At 44.3% G+C, this 18,580-nt stretch overlaps 2 protein-coding genes and 1 long non-coding RNA gene across 8 annotated transcripts; 2 read left to right on the forward strand and 1 right to left on the reverse strand.

Annotated features, from left to right (window-relative positions):
* Positions 1-128: 128 nt before the first annotated feature.
* slc44a2 (solute carrier family 44 member 2 (CTL2 blood group)) lies at positions 129-13,103 on the reverse strand. 3 transcript variants are annotated; one of them, XM_011613016.2, is made up of 22 exons: positions 12,731-12,965; positions 7,804-7,852; positions 7,653-7,726; positions 7,370-7,454; positions 7,196-7,280; positions 6,978-7,097; positions 6,843-6,903; positions 6,630-6,756; positions 5,545-5,628; positions 5,334-5,446; positions 5,120-5,251; positions 4,937-5,036; positions 4,726-4,818; positions 4,476-4,560; positions 4,124-4,386; positions 3,879-3,973; positions 3,631-3,734; positions 3,468-3,541; positions 3,325-3,395; positions 3,160-3,248; positions 2,906-2,990; positions 129-813 (listed from the first exon to the last, which is right to left on the reverse strand). In XM_011613016.2, the coding sequence occupies exons 1-22, from the start codon at positions 12,765-12,767 to the stop codon at positions 704-706; spliced, it is 2,136 nt and encodes a 711-aa protein (XP_011611318.1). In that variant the 5' UTR covers positions 12,768-12,965; the 3' UTR covers positions 129-703. The 3 variants fall into 3 exon arrangements, with proteins under 3 accessions (XP_011611318.1, XP_011611315.1, XP_011611316.1); XM_011613013.2 differs by lacking the exon at positions 129-813 and adding an exon at positions 1,323-2,677 and having other exon boundaries at positions 12,731-13,103; XM_011613014.2 differs by lacking the exons at positions 129-813; positions 12,731-12,965 and adding exons at positions 1,323-2,677; positions 9,402-9,716.
* LOC105417712 (uncharacterized) lies at positions 11,907-12,826 on the forward strand. The gene is made up of 3 exons (XR_965242.2): positions 11,907-12,061; positions 12,497-12,577; positions 12,685-12,826. It is a non-coding gene; the product is annotated as an uncharacterized lncRNA (long non-coding RNA).
* A 603-nt stretch (positions 13,104-13,706) lies between the features above and the next one.
* On the forward strand, positions 13,707-17,593 carry gcdha (glutaryl-CoA dehydrogenase a). 4 transcript variants are annotated; one of them, XM_029851085.1, is made up of 12 exons: positions 13,707-13,725; positions 14,304-14,413; positions 14,587-14,619; positions 14,702-14,842; positions 15,141-15,203; positions 15,315-15,485; positions 15,574-15,703; positions 16,149-16,365; positions 16,448-16,551; positions 16,721-16,846; positions 16,962-17,122; positions 17,269-17,593. In XM_029851085.1, exons 2-12 carry the CDS (start codon positions 14,311-14,313, stop codon positions 17,340-17,342), a joined length of 1,323 nt encoding a protein of 440 aa, XP_029706945.1. In that variant the 5' UTR covers positions 13,707-13,725; positions 14,304-14,310; the 3' UTR covers positions 17,343-17,593. The 4 variants fall into 4 exon arrangements, with proteins under 4 accessions (XP_029706945.1, XP_011611311.1, XP_011611312.1 ...); XM_011613009.2 differs by lacking the exon at positions 13,707-13,725 and adding an exon at positions 13,778-14,072; XM_011613010.2 differs by lacking the exon at positions 13,707-13,725 and adding an exon at positions 13,778-14,066.
* Positions 17,594-18,580: the final 987 nt, after the last annotated feature.

Genomic DNA, 18,580 nt, shown 5'->3' on the forward strand with positions numbered 1-18,580 from the left:
TTTGGACTCTATGGAATCTTTAAATCAAGTCACATTTGCTATTTTAAGCTATTTTAATCCAACATGTATGTGATATTACAAATCCAAACCAAGATGTGGCTTCCAAATTTAACATATTTCTCTGTCTCTTTTATACAGCAATACAAAGTTTTATTCGTTTACAACAAAATTAATTACAAAGCAATACTTTAACAGACTTCAAACATTACTTACGGATACATTTAATGGTTGATATGAACGGTTAAAAAAATGAACCTGCTTAAGCATCTTAAACCCATTGGGTGATTTGTAATCTCTTAAGGCCTTAAGCTAAAACCGAGCTGCAAGTTAACAACCCTGCTTTGTGAACACTTTTTGTTTTTGTTTTTTTTTAAAAAGGTGCAAAACGCTGACTTATTAATAAAGCTTCAACGGTAAAGCAGCAGGCTGCAGCTGCCTTGGACAGAGATTGAACTGGAACATACTGAAACCGTGTTACCTGAATAAAGACAAAAACATGAGGCAAAACAAAGTTATGTGTAACTCTCCACTTACCAAAGATGCCTCAAAGCTCGGAGGGAAAACATGTCTGCCGATGACATAAACGATCCCAATAGACAGCGAGATGTATACTACATATGCGGTATGTATAGAATTGTAATATTCTTCCTCGTGTCTTCCTCGTTCCTCACACACAAAGACTCACACGCAGTCACACACGGAGTTAAACCACAGATTTGGTCTCTTCGTTTGACTTTTTCAGCAGGGTCAACAGATTCTGCGACATGAAATACGGCCTCTCTGCTGATCCATCGTTGCGCTCCAGATCTTCCACTACGATGCAAAAAGAAGCAACTGATAAACAAGAAGTTACAGCACGGCACTTATATTTGAATCACAGGGTTGCTACGGCAATAGGAGACCTGTTGCTCTGTTCTGAAATTTGAAATTTCAATTTAGAAAGATAGAATTTAAAATCTAAGCAGTTCAATTCACTGTTTCTTTTGTAATTTCAAGGCTGCTTCGTTCTCCTGGTGTCAAAACTTCCTTTCTTAGAATTTGCAATCACTTTGACAGATTTTTTTTTAATGGCTCTACATTTAAAATACCAATATTTACAGCTTAAAATCAAAGGATGGTATCTGTTCATTAGAAATGGGCTGTTATTTAGTCCTGAACTCAAATCCATTAATCACTGACAGAACATGCAACAGCTTTAATTAATGGGAAACCTATTTAAATGCTCATTTATAATCCTGGATGTCTGAAAACTCACCTGTTTCCAAATGTCAGACTACCTTAAATCTCAGGTGTACCGTATACCCACAACAGAACTACCACCATGAAATACAATCACTTTAATCAAGATTTACATCCAATAAATACGAAATGTCAATAGTGTCAGTGGAAAAGGAAAATCAGCTTACATAGTCCACAAGGTGGCAGGCATGAGAAACGAGTACAAAAGCGTTTCGGAGACTTGAAATGACAGTAGCAAGCATTCACAAGGCCATGTCAACACCATGCAGCGCTTGGAAAGAGGCGGCGAGGAAAGGAACTGAGCAAAGCAGGGGGAGCGGTCGGATCAGTGAGCAACCGTCGGGGGCTGCAGCGAGGTCACGGTGGCCGTGTCATGACACAATCACAACGCCAGTCTGAAATACCAAGGCAAGTAGGTGACAACACAACACGCCATCTTGTTGAGGATTGTCTACAAGACGGAAGCCAGAGAAACACGTTATAGACATACGCTACTGTTTATACAAGTCCAGTAATAGCAAAAAACAAAACCCCGTATTTAGACAGTATACCAAAAAAGTCTGCAACATTTTGGCGTCAGCTGGTGTAATTGTAAACAGTAAGAGAGAGATTCATTATCGGCTGAGATGTGTTTGTTCTGACTGTAAACGTTCTGCCTCGTGGTTCTGTAGTGCACAACAGGGTTAAGACAATAACTATTAGTGACAGTAATCAGGCACAGGTCCAGCACTCACGATGGTCTACACACCGTCACAATATACAAACCGACGCTGCTAAAACCAACACGACAGAGCTAAATTTTGGGTGGCGCTACAGAGACGCACTGGGCTTCCTGACTCCAGCTTTCACACCTTCACGCAGTGATGTTGGCGTCACAAACGTGTAGGAACAATCGTGATGTTAATTACGCTCCAGCTCGCCACCCCCACACGTGGCATCTACTCGCGTGATTCACAGGAAGGTTTTTCCTCCTCTTTTTTCTCTTCTTGTTCTTCCCCAGTCTCTTCCTCAGCCTCCGCAGCAGAGGGCGGCACGACCTCTGCGTTTCCCTCCTGCTTCTCCGCAGCCGCCTCCTCTTCCTCCCCGACTTCCTCCTCTTCTGTGGCTGCGTTTTCCACCTGCTCTGTCTTGCTGACTTTTTGCTCTTCGCTCTTCTCCTCCTTGGGCTCTTCCCTGTCCGTCCGGGCCTGCAGAGGCTGCTCCTCCTCGTTCTGGCTGAGCAGGCTCTGCTGCTTCAGTTGGACCTCCCCATCTTGCTGCTGCTGAAGCGGGGTCTGCTCCTCCTGTTTCACCTCATCCGCCTGCTTGGCCTCATCCACCTGCTCCACGCCGTCTTTATCCTCCTCCAGCGGTTTGGTTTTGGAGAGAATTTCATGCAGCTCAGGCGACATGAAGTAAGGCCTTTCAGCCGAGCCATCATTTCTTTCCAAATCCTCACCTTTTGAATTTGGAATCGGGGTTGTTGATTGTTTGTTTTTTTAAAAATCGGGTTAATGTAAATTAGAGGGGAAAATGAATTAAAGGAATGTGTAAAAATCAAATGCCATAAAAGGGGAAGTGAGACAAAAGAGAAGTAGAGTTAGAAACAAGGCAGGAAAAAGCAACCGGCATCTCAGAAGAACGCAGATGGAGGAGATCAGGCGAGAAAGGGTGCAAAGCTACTCACAGAAGCAGAGGAACAGCGTGTCCACACACATGGCATACACGCTGAAGAAGCCATGGGCGATGAGGTAGGATCCCACTACCACCGTCTACGACAGAACACAGACACAGTCTTTATTTGTCATTCTGGAGTTGATTGTTATTGACTATTAGGACAAAAATGTTTAAAAAAAAACTATGGCAACAGATACATAATGGATGCAATGTGAGAAAATCACGAATCAGCTAATGTTCAAATCATTATATTTGGTTCCTCACCAGTATCGGCACCCAGTAGTAGTTCAGAGACGGCGCAGCGTCCTCCACTGCTTTGATTTTTCCAGAGAAGAAGAAGAAAGAGAAGATCCCTGCGCAGATTAAGAGTTAAAGGTTTTTTTCCCCCCTTCTCCAGATGTGCTTTGGCTCATAAAAATGTTTTCCTACCAACAATTCCAACGATGAGCAGTTTCCCCAGAAACAACAGGAAGTCTGTGACTTTATCTAAAACAGCCACCCTGCGTTCAAAGCACACATTATGTTACAAAACGGTTTGGATTACTGATCGACCTGCGTAGTTTACTACTCACCTGATGATGTTCCTCATGAGAAGAAAAAAGGCATCTCGAGCCGAGGGGCAGAAACTCTTTCCATAAATAGCAATCTGGAGGAAATAAAACAATGATTAAACAATCTGGATCTTTAAAAAGGGCGCTGAATATAGGCCAGCACGTCTCCTGCCGCTTAACTCACCATGATGTAGGCGTTCCTGTTAAGGAACTTAATGCATTTCTCCAGACACCAGAAGCAGCACTTCATGCAGCTCAACAGGAATTTGGCAAACCGGTTCTGAGCACCTGGAAAAGATGAGAGATTCCCAACCTAATGATTCATTTTATTTATTTTGATGCTCTGCATTTGATAAACTGAATTCAAAGCTTATTTACACCTATGATACTTGACAAATGCAGATGCGGTCATGTCATTTTTAATGTTCTGACCTTTCAACTTATGATCCAGGTACTCCAGGAGGACCCTGATCACTTGGACCAAAGACAAGATTAGCGAACCAAAAGCCAAAGAACCCGTGTGGTATCTGGACCGGAGGAGGAAGCAGAAAGCAACTGTGAGCATCAAACACATCTCACCAGTCCCACAGATACGTTACCCCACCTGCTGAGCACAACACCTGTCTCCCTTCCACACAAAACATACACAACACGCAAACACACGTTCAGCCACTGACCGAAGGGCCCGGCCCAAGGAAGCACAGATGGGGCTGGCGGGAATATCTTCAGGCTTTTTGAATGCCCAATAATATGAGGCGAAGGCCCCTGCCAGGGTGACCTGGCCCAGGGCCGTCACAAAGTTGGCACACCAGAAGAACAGGAAAACGTTGTAGAACTGGAACAGGATGAGGTATTTATGGTAGAGGGTCTCCCCACCATAGAAGGCAAACAGGCACTCTGCATCGGGACACTCGGTGGAAACATTGGAGGTGTTGAATGTCTGCAGAAAAAGACGGAAGAAGCAATCAACTGAGGCGACTTTAACGGAGGAGCCGTTGAATTATTTCTTATATCACTTTAAAGGCGCACCTTAGGGTTGCAGTTGTCAAGTGCGTACGCACAGTCGCTGTTGTTGAACACTTTGTACACCTGCTCATTAGATGTGGACAAGAAGCTGGGCAGCAATACTGGTCAAGGGGAATCTCAGAGACACCTCTGAAACAGTGTGGGGGGCAGGGGGGGTTATATCTACAAACAAAGGAGCCAAGTGGCTAAACCAGTAAAGGTGTCAAACTGCCAGAATTATTAGTTGTCTACTCTTTTTTAAAACCGAGGATACACAGCAGTAATGGCCCAGTAAGCAATCACCACCGCAAGGAGGGCAAAGGTCAGCAGTGGGTAGAACAGAGACGACATCACATGTCCAACGGCTCTGAAAGGCATAAGCGATAACACAGGACTTCATTGTACGATTGCGATTGTCATTTTAAAAATGATTACTATCAAATTTGGGGTAGGACAAAATTCTGAGGTCGATTTTGCATACGGACTTGCTGGCCTCTTTGATCAGAGCGATGGCAATTAGGAGTCTCTTCCTGAGGAAGATGAGTAGCAGGATGATGATGACCTCCACAATGGCCAAAATGATCACTGTAACAGTGGAGACACAGACACCCGTTACACCAACAGATTTGAGCGCTAGAATTAAAGTTAGAAAGTATGTTGGTCCGTACTGAACGCCAGCCAGGTCTGTCTAATCTGCAGGTACACAGCAAAGTCTGTCTGCAGGCCCAGGTCACGGATGGTAATGTCAGAACCGGGCTGGTCTTTTAGATTGGCAAACTCCATGTAACAGTGGAAAATACCTAAAAAAAACCAAAACATGGATAGTTCTTTGCTTCGATGTAAAATAAAGCATTTTAAAACCTACAGAGGCTGAAGCAGTACCGTATCCGATGACCAGAATAACCAGAACAATCATGACCCAGACCATGATACCAGCCAGAAATCGCAGCAGGACAATGAAAATCAAGCTGATGACCATGGCGATCACCAGACCCCTGGAGACGGTGGACACACAAGTTAAAACCAGACTTTCAACAAGGCTGTGTCATGGTCCACTTTACGGTTACCGCTAGGAGGCAGGGGACAGACTTACAGCAAAATCCAGTACCATGACTGAGTGTAATCCTCAAAGATTCTCATGGCCACCTGGCGCGCTTCCACAACTGCATTTGATTTTCTGAAACAAAAAGGAAAAAAGAAGGATCTCTATTCTGATCCAGGAAGCATGAGATATTCAAAAGGGTAAAACTGACTATGCAGTTATATAATCATGAAGCATTAGCTGAGCTTAGGATTAGTTTCGTATTCGTTACACAAATATGGGTAAAAACTCTTTCAACAATAATGCTTTAGTTAGGTTGTCATTTTAGTTTTGTTTGTCACAAAGAGTAAAAAAATTCCCTATTGCAGAGTCAGTCATTTCCTGCTTTACATATTCACTATGTACCATTTCTCACTTCCTGTCTTCATACTTTCTCACCCTTACCCCGCCCTAATGAATACCATTTGTGCGCCATGGCCTTGTTTGGGAGTCTTTGCTGAGCATATTCTCGTGTTCAGCCTGTTTTACTTGCCCATTTCTCCTTGTGCTCAAATAACTCCCCAATCATCAAAAAAAGAGCAGTCAGAAGACAGTAATATTCATGCACAACAGCATCACTTCATGACAGTAGGATTTACTCAGTATGCTGAGCCCAACACACACAGTTTCTGTTCCACCCCATATAACCCAGTTGAGGTTAGTTTCTTTAATGGTGGGGAAAAAAAGGGTAACTAAACCAAAACAAACGCTACAAATAAGAATGTCTATCGAGCACAGGTTGTCATTAGAAGTGTTGCATAGCCACACATCAGGCTGAATATAGTCAGCTGTTTGCACCACAACCCTGAGACTGACATAAAACATTGAATTAAAGAGTCTTCGGGATCTGCAGTAACTCAGCATGTAATTATGAGCCTTTAAATAGGACATCAGATCTGTTTAGTGAGGTGTGAAGCGGCTGATCTGGCTGCTCACAGTAAATAACAACATATGTCCCAAGTGTGAAGCCTGAACTGCTTCATTTAACGGTGTAACATTTTCCTCCGGCTGATTAATCTCTTCAGCATCTATTTCTCTATTTAAGTGTCAAGCTGGATCCAGCACCGCGTTGTCACCTCACGGTGGGAAGGACTCACTTGGAAGCCTCCAGAATGTCCGAAGCGTTGACGTTGGTTCCTTCTCCGGCATCAAAAACGGTCTCGTTGCCCACAACAACCACCCCACCTTTCATGGTGCCCAAGGCAGGGAGGCAGCGACGCGTGACTGTGGAAGGCGGGAGATGAACCATTTTTACAGCATTTATTTTAGCGTCAGACAGAAACAGGTTTTATTTACGGAGATTTCCTTACAGGCTTTACTCGGCATCAGCATGGCTGGACACAAGCCCTCCTTCAGGATTTCTGGCGGACTCTGAAAGGGCGAAAACAGCACTTTAATGTATCATTTTAAGCCTGCATGAACGCTACAACGACCTGCCCACTTACCAGTTTGGCAAAGTCCACACCTTCCTTGCAGTACTGCCTGTAGTACTCACGGTCGTCTTTGTTGCCTACCTTGGCCTTCACCAAGGTGAGGTGCCGGTCAGGACAACGCTCCACACACAACTGGAAAACAACAACAACGTTAATAAAACATGACCATTTAATTCATGCTTCAAACGGAGCTGCCTTTTGTAATCAACGTGAGATAATGGGAGTCTGACCTGTGTGGTGGGGCACTGAAACTCCAGCAGCACCAGAGGACTGGCACATTTCAGGATGTTAAAGTAAAACAGGAGAGGCTTCTTCCTGTCGTGGCGAGAGCAGTAACACAAGAACATCACATCTGTCTTGGAGATAAAGCGATGACATCGTGCTACTAACGTCAGGTAACTCACTCCAAAGGTGTTCCGGCTTGGCCGCAGAACTGCCCCCTGCTGTCTGTGGGATAGATCACCTTCCTAGGGTCACCCTGGGACCAGGCTGCACACACAATTCAAAACATACGACAAAAAACTTGATCAGAAATGGTACATGCTGCTTTTGCAAGAGACCTTCCATTAATTCAAAGCTAGCATGTGTTTCCTGCATTCTAATACATGATCTCAGCATCTCAATTAAAGTCTATCGCAGAGACACAAACGTCTTTTTTATTTTATAGTAAATCCAGGGTGATCTTACCAATGATACCCACAGCAAAATAACCCAGTAAGGCTATGATGAAGATTATACAGCAGAGGACATCTGTGCAGCCCCTAAGGCGAGAAAAAGAACATTATACACCCTGCCACAAAAAAAAAAAGAACTGATAAGATTGGACCTGACATCTCACCTGTTGTGAATCGGCCCCTTGAAGTTTGAATCAAACTTCCTGGCCTCCCCTAAATGACAAAGAAAGAGCAAGATGGAAAATGGCCTCGCTTATTCAATCAATAATGGAACGAATGCAAGTTGAGAGCAGACATATTAAATTAAATTGGGGGAGGTGTGCAGTCCAGGAATAAGTTCTACAAAAACAAAAGCATGAGGTGGAGTAAATGTTGTTACAACAGTGATGACTGATGGCTTCTGCCCTCAGATCCATTTGGGTAGTATTGATCCACCTGATGGACGCACTGTGTGGACGCCGGGCTCACGTAAATTTCATTTTTATTGCAGTTTAATGCAGCTTTAACACATCAAAATATCGTGTCGTGGTAGAAAATGCATTAGAATATTTCAAGGACACGGATCATTTTCTCTGCCACGGATAATACGGTGGGGTGTGTGGATACCTTTAAACGTGCTGGGAAAAAGCACCCCCCCCCCTATACAGCAAACACATGTGAGAAGAAAACATCTGTGAAAGAAGAGTCACCAGCACAAAAGGATTCTTTTGTCTAACACTTGTGCCCAGCAACCTACAAAATGGCTCCATGGTGACGGGGAACTCCCAGCAGACATCACCGGCCACCATGGTAACGCCTCATCCTTCATCTTTATATGTATAGCATCCGCTACAGTCAAGATTGTCTTTAGCAAATCAGAGCCCGGCCCCCAAAGCAAGGTAAAACTGCCTTTGAACAGGAAGACACCTCAAAACAGGACCAGGCTCATATGGGGGACCCTTCTGTTGATGGCTGGCTGGGTAGAGAGGCAGGAGAACAGGCAGAAAACCTTGCATAAACATTTATTACACTAAGCAATCAAAACTAGAGCTGAGCGGCTCGGTGGGGTCAGAGGTCGGCAGACTATCCCAAACCTTTAGGTGCCAGTGAAAACAGAACCTCTCCACATTTGTTGATATGAAGGCTCTCAAGCCTCTGGTAACATGACCGGACCTGCCCCTCCTCTCAATTTTTGGTCTTGATCACCAGAGTCAGGGTGCTGGAGCCTGTCCCAGCTGCATACAGGCAAAGGAAGGATACCCAAGACACCAGCTCAACTTAGGGCCCTATCTGAGTATCTGGGGGCTCGATACCTTGCTCAAAGGTGCCTCGGCAGTGCTCTGAAAGTGCCCCGGTACCTCTCCTGCAAGCAGCGCTTGAACCGAACTCCCCGTTTCTTAGCCCAGTCCCCTACCGACTGAACCACCACCATCCCTGTTACCTACTTTTAATATCTACAACTATCAGTAAATAGAGGAACCACGTGTGTCTTATTCACACACACAGACACACACACAGACACACGCACACACACACACACACAGACACACACACACACAGACACACACACACAGACACACACACAGACACACACACACAGACACACACACAGACACACACACACACACACACACCAATACATAGAAAAAGAAGACGTCACAGCGCTCCTTATTCTTCTTCTTGCTATGCGCAATGTAGCCGCCTCAATAGAAACACAGTCCACAGCAAATCAATACCAGAAAGCAGCCAGGGGAAAAAAGTAGTCATAGTATTTTGTTTCTACCTTGTCTTTCATATTCTGTCATTCCGTTTCTGTGTCGGTTGTCTGGTTTCGCCTCCTCTGTCGTCTCACCGTTCACTTCCTTCTTTCAGCGTATTGGCTGCCCTGCCTTTACTGCCGTCATGTGAATTACCACAACAGTTGGCACCAGTTACGGTAGACATGTGCAACGTCGCAGAAACTGACACAGGGTTTTGGAGACGTGGTACGAACACTTTCATCAGCGCTTCAAACAGTTGAGCAGTTTTTCCCGTCTGAATGGTCACATGACCAAAAGCTAAACATCCGCCACATGGCGAAACATCGCTAGAGACTGGCTTTAAAACAAAAGAGCTTTTTCTTTAAAGTTAATCCAGCCTTAATTGGCCTTAACTCGTTATTTTAATCAGTGTGAAGTTCAATATCCTTACAAAATGTTGCTTGTGAACATTTTGAAGTTACCTTTAAAAGGGCAACAAATTGGAATATCTCTTAATGTTGCCGTTGTTCATCCCTCGGCAATGCCTCAACATCCCAACCTCACCCCACTCGGTCTGGAATCAATGAGAAAAAGTGGCTTCAAACTGTTTTTACAACAAAGATTTGATTATGACGGCTGCATGTGACAGCGTAGACAAGACGGCGGACTTGGGCTGGACTGCTCGGCTGAGATAAGACCCTCCTACACGCTCTCTGGTGGCTCATGCCCATATTTTGGTCTGCCCACTTCAGCTGCCATGTGATGTGATAGGCAACATGCTGCAGCATGAAACACAATCTGACTATTGACCCCATGCATATGCCTCTTACATAAACAGTCTGATGACCTTGAACAAAGTTTGTTCTTCTAAAAGAAGCCTGTTTTCATTAGCCGGCCCAGCGGTTACTTGCATTTCATTGCCAACATCTCAGAATCGATAATATAAATGCCCATAATAATAAAGTATAATTAACAGGAGAAGGACGGGCTGAAATGTGAGACAAACGGGAAGATGCTCCGGTTTAAAAAAGACAATTTGGCTGAAACTGCTTAGCTGCATCTTATTTGTTTTACTACTTAACAATGTAATAGTGAGACTTTCCTCAAAATAAGGTGTTGACAGGCAGTTTAGTTAACCTCTAGCTGAGACAGAGCCTCGGTGAAAGAGACAAGCGCTTGAAACAGGTGAAATATACAGCATTTATAATAATATTTTAAAAGCATATACTATAACACTGTAAAGCCATGAGCCGTGTACCAGGAGCCTGTTCCCAGATATAAATAGAACGCCTAATTGCAGTAAAATGCATTAATATGAATGAGACCAAAGGGTATATCTACCCTTTTTAAAAATGCACTTGGATGCATCTACGATGCTGTTTAAATAAAATGTTAACATTGCCTCGTTTCCAATCATGATCTCTTGGACAGGCATCTTCCTTTTCCCCCTCCTTCCGGAACAAACCACAAACAGCCAGCCTGGGAAAGGGAGCTCCATTAGATCAGCCTCTTCTGGGCCACCAAACTCGCTGATTCTACGGAAAAGCTTTCCAGTGGATTTGCTGCCTAAAAGTTGCCAAGTGTTGTGCAACTGGTCCCATTTGAACTAATTAGTGTTTTCTGCATTGCTTGTGCTTGATGAGAGTCTGGCAGTCTACCTTCACACCGCGTCAGAATTCATCTCGTGCACAGAGTGCTCAATCTCTCAAGTCACAGGTAATTCCTACTGCAGAATACATGATGAGGAAATCCCAGGAGACCCAGCAGATTGTGGCCTCCTGGTCCAGAAGGCCAAAGGTAGCAAGGAATGTTCTTATAGCTACAGGATACGCAAACTGATGCGTGAGACTACCTCCTGCAGGGAATCATTTAATGTATGTGTGGTTGCGGTATAGTAACTGATGATGTCATGACTAAACTGGCTAAGTGATGGGCCCACAGCGCCATGCGGTTACGTGTGTCTGAGTGTGTGATTGATGTCATTTTGGTTTTGTTTACATGCACTTAAAAGAAATAGATCCTTTTTCAATGTTCGATAGGACCTGGAACATGCAGACTTACTATAGTGTCTCAGCGCTGTTGCATCAAAACTGCAAGAGTCTGATGACAACTGCTCGGTGTGTGTGTGTGTGTGTGTGTGTGTGGGGGTGCGTGTGTGTGTGCATTCGCATGACTAATGTCTCTGTAGCAATGCATCTATTTGTTTTCCAGCCGACTATTGACTAGAAGCATCTTGACTGTGTCTGGTGAGTGGGTTGAGCTGACGAGGCTAAAAGATATCCAGGTAATTCAGGCTTCCGCCTGTCTGCCTCCAGCCACACAAGAGGGACACAGCAGAGCGAGCGGAAGCAGGCAAAGGTCTATCAGCAACATCTGCACGTCCAATTGTATAAACAATCATGTGTAGAAGTAGTGCTGTGTTTTTAACCTTTTGGCCTTTAGAGGGGGGAGGGGAGTTAAAAGAGAATGCTATTTTTCAGGGTTACAGGAAGGCAAACAGGATTGGCTCCACAGTGGGAGCTTCGGGGACAGCCTGAGGAAAACTGGTTGTGGGTGTGGGCTACTGGGAGTGTCGAGTTGTGAAAGAAGTAGGAAGTGCTGTCGGGCTGGAAAATTATCCCAATGGATCATTGTGGTTGGCTTTTTTTGTGGCTTATGTCCTTCCCTTCCTATCGACACCAACATAACAAGCATTACAACAAAGGTAACGCTAGTTGCTTAAATTACTGACTCAACGGGCTTAAAAGAAGCCCATTCCCAGCTCCTGTCGGATAGAATCCTTAAAAAGCAGCGGAGACTCACACGCCTTTGGTATTTACGTATTTACGTGCACATGCAGTTTTTGCATGCCTGTATGAGAATCTCTGGGCTTTTAAAGATCACTGATGTGAACATTTCATGCATGTGGAAAATTGCGAGACCCCTGAGAACACACAGCTAACAAACCCATCCACCCCCCACCCCCACGCCTTCTGTTTTTATGTGCAACATACAATAACCTGCTCAGAAGGCCAATTTATTAAGTATCTTAGGACGAGTGGAAGGAAAAGGCAACCTTCCTTTCTGCTATTAGAGCCATGTAGTCGTTTGTTCTGGTTTTTAATCGACATTTCGGTTGTTGTCACATTCATTTTTATAGAAAAACTCGCCAAACTCACGGTACGGCCCCGCATATTCACTGGGAAAAATCTCTGATTGAAAACTGATTCAAACATGATCGGTAAGAAGTCGAGGATGAGGATGGGTCTCCAACTGCATTACGCCCATGAGGTCCACACCCTCCACATCTCCCGCAGTCATTGTTTCCATTTCTTCTCCCGTTGTCAGAAAAAGACAAACTCGAAGAGAATGCAATCACGTCAGGTGTTCTTACCGTATTTGGGGTCCGGGTTCTTCTCATCCGTCTCCATTCTCACACACTGCGGAGGATCAGACCTAAGATACAACAGTTACCATGGAAATATTGAGGGGAAAAAACATTAGTAACAGCGGCTGACTGCTACAGCAAGAAACCATCCCAAACCACAACCGGAGCACGGCGGAGAGGCGGGGCAGCCAATCAGAGAAGAGGATCGCTTAAATGACAGCTGTCTCAGCCAATCACACCTGCGCAGGGCTGGGCCTAAACCATTTCACTCACCGCTACTCCACTGGAATGCGAATGCGTGAGATTGTTTTTAAACTCTCCCCGCGACAGTTTGCAATAGATACAGTTTTTTTTAAAAATAAAAAATATACTACTACTCATAAATAAAATAAAAGATAAATTAAATGTTCTACTGATATGTTTGTATACGAAAATGCAGCCGTTTTTTTTAAAAAAAATAATAAAAAAAATCAGAGTAACGATGGTTTAAGTTACTAAATTCCACACCCGCCCGATTATATTACACTTGAACACGTGTTATTGTACAGCTAGATCGATCATATCACAAAGTTCAAAAGACTTCTTGGGAGAATTTTGTTGTGTCACATTACATTGAGTCATTGCGATTATTTGTCAGTATTGGGAGCAGTGTCCAACACTATCCATAATCTGTCTCTTTGGCAGAATGCACTTGATTTACTAAAGAATAATAACTACGTGCCACATTATGAAATAATCTGCAGGCATACATTTTTTTAAAAACAAAACAAAGCATGTATCTGCAAATATTTAAAAGAAAATGTCACAGGGGTCTCTGAAACAAATAACTCAGCAGCTGCTTCTAAAAGTTTGCTCACTTCCAAAAGTGTTCAAACATTCTGTTCAGGCTCATTTTAGCGCCCAATCAGGGCACGAGCTGCGAGCAGACACCCTCCGGACACGCCCACTGACGTCACTCCACCGGCGCCATCTTGGGCGTATGGGGAACGTTCCACATCTTGGTAATCACGTAATTGACATTATCTCAAACGTTCCATCTTTTCCTCTTAGTTTCAAGCGCCACCACACGCACCGATAACCTCACAAATACAGGTGTTTTTGATCGTTGGACTCGGAGAGGAAAGGCACTCGGACATAAGTTGTGTAACCTGTGAGTTGCGCAACAGCATTGTACGCATGCGCAGCTGCCTCGCTAGGCGTGGAGGACAACAGCCCACGTATCGCACCTTACGTACCCCTGTGACGTTGTGCCGGGCCAATTTTCTTTATTTAAGCGACATTTCTGCTCGGGCTACTGCTAGATAGTTACCGGACCAGCGCTCCAGTCTACAGGTGCAAAACGGTATATGTATGTGTGAATCTTATCCGCCGTTTAACCACATTATTTACAGGTTGTTTGAAGGTTGTTTAGGAAAGGCCAACATACTTCGTGGTTTATTTGTTAACAACATTGCCTAGGCCTAATGATAATCCTAACCCAGGAACTAAAGACAGCTGTTGTTAAGAACATGCCACAAAATACTCCAGGGCAGCAGTTAACCCATCTTAAATATCGATCTCCATTTACCTTCATGTTCAGGTTTAACATGGCTCTCCGAAGTGCGGTCACCCGTCTGCTCACAACCAGCCAAAGAAGTGTTGCTGTGGCTGCTTCCAGGGCCCAGGGCACAGCTGCAGCAGCTTCCAGAGGTGCATTTAAAACCCGCCGCTTAACTATATAAGACAGTTACAGCAAACCAGTAAGAATGATTTACCAGCAACTGTTCAGAGAACAAGGGCCAAGTTCCTTGGAGGGGATAGCCATATTATTTTGTATCTTAACTGTCAAAGAGGAGCTCATTATTTTCATTTTATTCCAACAGAGGGTGAAGAAACACAAAAACAGGGCAAGACGGGTTAGTGAAGACCTGCAACGAACCAGTTAAAAATTCCTTCATGTGTTGGGATACCAGTTGCAATATTGTGTGTACCTCTCAGCCAAGGTGCCTTTTAACTGGCGGGATGCTTTGGATCTGGAGGGTCAGCTGACAGAGGAGGAGATCATGATCCGGGACTCCTTCCGTGACTACTGCCAGGAGAAACTCATGCCCCGGATCCTCATGGCCAACAGGCACGAGCGTGAGTTAATAACCAGAAATCAGCTGTTTCTGATAACAGGTGGAGAAAATTGTTAATGACCATTTTAAACTCGCATTCATTTTCCTAGTAAAGGGATAATTCACCTCTAATTTAAATATAGGAAGAATTGGTCTGTCTCATTCAGTAATACTGGATTTATCTTATATTTTTATATCTGCAACTCAAAATGTGTTTTGAGTTCTTCTCCAATCTCCTCTATCAAGACAAGAGGGACAGATACTGAGAACAATGTCTATAAGCTGAAACTGCAAGGCAAAAATGTCTTCTTGGTTTACAGATTTCCACCGAGAAATTATCTCAGAAATGGGAGAGTTGGGTGTTTTGGGTCCGACCATTAAAGGTAAAAGCAACGGCAGAAAAAGCAAAGTTTTTTTGTAATACTGAATGGTTTCAATTAAGAGATGCTTTTCGTCACAGCCTGATAGCCGGTGTTTCTTTTTCCCTCCTGCAGGTTATGGCTGTGCGGGCACTAGTTACGTCGCGTATGGCTTAATTGCCAGAGAGGTAGAGAGAGTGGACAGCGGCTATCGGTCAGTCATGAGTGTCCAGTCGTCGCTGGTCATGCATCCCATCAATGCATACGGCACAGAGGCCCAGAAGGAGAAGTACCTGCCCCGGCTTGGTGAGAGCAATCTTTTCCTTCTCCTGCATATAACATTTTTTAAAAGACCTGAAATGTTCTGAGACTTGTGACTTTGTTTGTTGGTCAGCTCGAGGGGAAATCCTGGGCTGCTTTGGCCTGACAGAACCCAACCATGGCAGCGATCCCAGCGGCATGGAGACCAGGGCCATATACAACCCTTCCAGTGATACATTCTCCCTGAGTGGAGCCAAGACCTGGTACAGTAGATGGGTACTGATGAATACGGGACAATGAAGCGACTCTGTAGGAATCATTCAATCCTAGCAAATGTTTCAGTTCATTGTAGCACGGTAAATGTCAGGATGGTGCATCTTGAGCTGGCTCACACTGACTAACCGTTATGGTGAAGTTAGACAAGGTGTGCTTTATTTGCACCAGCAACAACAATCTATTTTAAGGTAACGGACATGGAAAATGCAAATAAAGTCCTGTCTGGGTCATTGATGAAGCACATGTGATGCTAATGAGTGTTAGCTCACCATCGCATGGCTGTCTGCTCCACCTTTTAGTAACTTTTTGGTATGAAAAGAGAAGAATGTCGAAGAGTGTAATAGGGTAGTGGACAGGAATTCTGTCCAGTGGTAGTTAAAATTCTGAAATGAAATGCTCTGAATTGATTTATTCCTCCCCCATCCTCCCTAGGATCACTAATTCCCCGGTGGCTGACATTGCTGTGGTGTGGGCTAAGTGTGATGATGGCAGGGTGCGAGGTTTTATCTTGGAGCGTGGAATGAAGGGCTTTTCAACCCCCAAGATTGAGGGCAAGTTCTCACTGAGGGCGTCCTCCACCGGTATGATCCTGATGGATGAAGTGGAGGTTCCTAAAGAGAATCTCTTGCCAAATGTCTCCGGCCTGGCTGTAAGTGTCTGTTCAGTTCAAACATGTGGAGCCTAATGATACTTTCTGCATGTTAATATCTGACATGTCCTCTGGTGATCAGGGTCCTTTTGGTTGTCTGAACAATGCACGTTATGGGATTGCATGGGGAGCACTGGGAGCTGCAGAGTTCTGCTTTCATGGTGCCCGTCAGTACACCCTGGACAGGTCTGTGAATCATTCTGCATTGTCACTGTCATCAATTACAGACGCTGATAACGACGAGCCCTTCCCTTTCCATTAAATAACTGTAAACATCAGCGTTCCCTTGGTGTACACTGTCCGTGTGTAATGATGACCGTATTCATGCTGTGCTGCTGTTCTGCCCCTCAATCAGAATCCAGTTTGGAGTGCCACTGGCCAGAAACCAGCTGATGCAGAAGAAACTGGCTGACATGTTAACTGAGATTACCCTGGGGTTGCAGTCATGTCTGGCCTTGGGGAGACTTATTGATCAGAAAAAGTGAGGTTTTTTTATTTTTTCATTCATGTAATTTCCCCCCCCCCCCTCAATTTCTCATATCAGGCCTCGGCCTTCTGCAAGGTTTCTGCTAATGTATGTATTGTTGCACTAACAGGGCCGTACCTGAGATGATCTCAATGTTGAAGAGGAATAGCTGTGGCAAAGCTCTGGATATTTCCAGACAGGCCAGAGACATGCTGGGAGGAAATGGCATTTCAGATGAATACCACATCATCCGCCATGTCATGAACCTGGAGGCTGTAAACACATACGAGGGTAAATCAACCTCAACATCTTCAAAGGTTCAGACAGAAAAGGGCTGTAATGCTCGTATATACCACCAGAGGCCAGCAGCGCGCAGTCAAACTCTTTTATTAACTATTTTATAACTTAAACCTGATTCTAATTCTTTCTTTAAATAGGAACCCATGACATTCATGCTCTGATCCTGGGCAGAGCCATCACTGGACTGCAGTCATTCACCGTTGGGAAGTAAACCTTGACATGGACTCCACGTGGTTTTGCGCCTGTTCAAACAGGCCCGAATCAGCCTTATATTAGGGTCGAACCGTCTTTCCACGTAAGCTGAGTTCTAGCTTCTATGATAATTTTATGGTTACATTTATATTAACAGTTCTGAACAGACAAAAGCTGTAGGATTATGAGCTGGTTTATTTTGTGGTACAAGATGTAAATATGTTTTTGGTTGTTTAATTCCAATTAAATTAGCCTGTCGAAATTTGAAAGTGTTTCCTGTTGTCTGAGGCCTTATCTATTTAAATACAGTCATCACTTGGATTTGGAGGTTTTTTTGTTTTTTTTTTAGGGACTTTAATGTTCAGCACATTTAACAGAAAAGAACAATGTTAACAATCTTTTTTTTCTCTCCGTTGCATTTAAATTGAATAAACCACAACCGTGAACATTTACATTAAACGTAGCAAACTTTCAATTTTGACTGAAAAGGCCCTGTTCACCTCAAAGGGGAAAGGTTCTTTCCTGAAGGAGCTGGAAAGGACACATGCAAAGAAACGTGCGTGTTCCGGTGCCAGGTAACGCCTAGACGGTCATTCTTGCTTCTTGATGCCGAGACTGGCTCTCAGACCCGACAGCGCCTGGGTGGCCTCCAACAGCTCCTGATGCAGTCTCGTGCAGTTGTCCAGCACCTTTGACAGCTCCTGGAGCTTCATTTGCATCTCGTCACTGTTGTCTTCATAGACTGTGTACATGCTTCCCTTCATCTCTTCGCACACATGTGTCATCTAAGTAATTAGACCTCAGATTAACAACTGCACGGGCCAGGTGTTGACAGAAATGTGACGGCAGTCTAATCACCTTGTTCATTAGCTCCTGCTGAAAGCCGTCCATCACTGTCTGGTCGCTGGAGCGGCTGTTATTAATCTTTCCTATGAGACCCTCCACCTTCCTGCCGATTTCATCGATGACGTCACTGAAATGGATGGAACAACTGTTACTGCACAAACTGGGTCACTACCATTATATGATGGGGTGTAAAGTCACGGTATCATTTCATAATGGGGTGTAAAGTACGGATGGCTGAAAGAATCTGGGTTAAACTGTCAAAGGTTGAATGAAAGAGAAATGAAAGGTTTTTCTGTACCTGATCTGCTGAACTGCAACGTCGGTCACAAATACGGACTTTTCTGCTGCGTCATTGCGACTTTCTCCTTTCTGTGTCGTAATAAGGGTACTTTAAAATATTTAAACTAGAAA

The sequence above is a fragment of the Takifugu rubripes genome, chromosome 17, assembly GCF_901000725.2.
Source record: "Takifugu rubripes chromosome 17, fTakRub1.2, whole genome shotgun sequence".
Taxonomy (NCBI): Eukaryota; Metazoa; Chordata; class Actinopteri; order Tetraodontiformes; family Tetraodontidae; genus Takifugu; species Takifugu rubripes.

What these genes read in the sequence shown, in the direction of transcription:
- gcdha (XM_011613009.2), top strand. An exon ending in ACAAAAACAGGGCAAGACGG is followed by an intron (nt 14,620 to 14,701) that starts GTTAGTGAAGAC and finishes TGTACCTCTCAG; the next exon opens with CCAAGGTGCCTTTTAACTGG. An exon ending in CGTCAGTACACCCTGGACAG is followed by an intron (nt 16,552 to 16,720) that starts GTCTGTGAATCA and finishes CCCCTCAATCAG; the next exon opens with AATCCAGTTTGGAGTGCCAC.
- slc44a2 (XM_011613013.2), bottom strand. Translation starts at nt 12,767, where the DNA reads ATGGAGACGGATGAGAAGAACCCGGACCCCAAATACG. An exon ending in AAGGGGCCGATTCACAACAG is followed by an intron (nt 7,727 to 7,803) that starts GTGAGATGTCAG and finishes TTCTCGCCTTAG; the next exon opens with GGGCTGCACAGATGTCCTCT. An exon ending in TACTGGGCCATTACTGCTGT is followed by an intron (nt 4,561 to 4,725) that starts GTATCCTCGGTT and finishes ATTGCTGCCCAG; the next exon opens with CTTCTTGTCCACATCTAATG.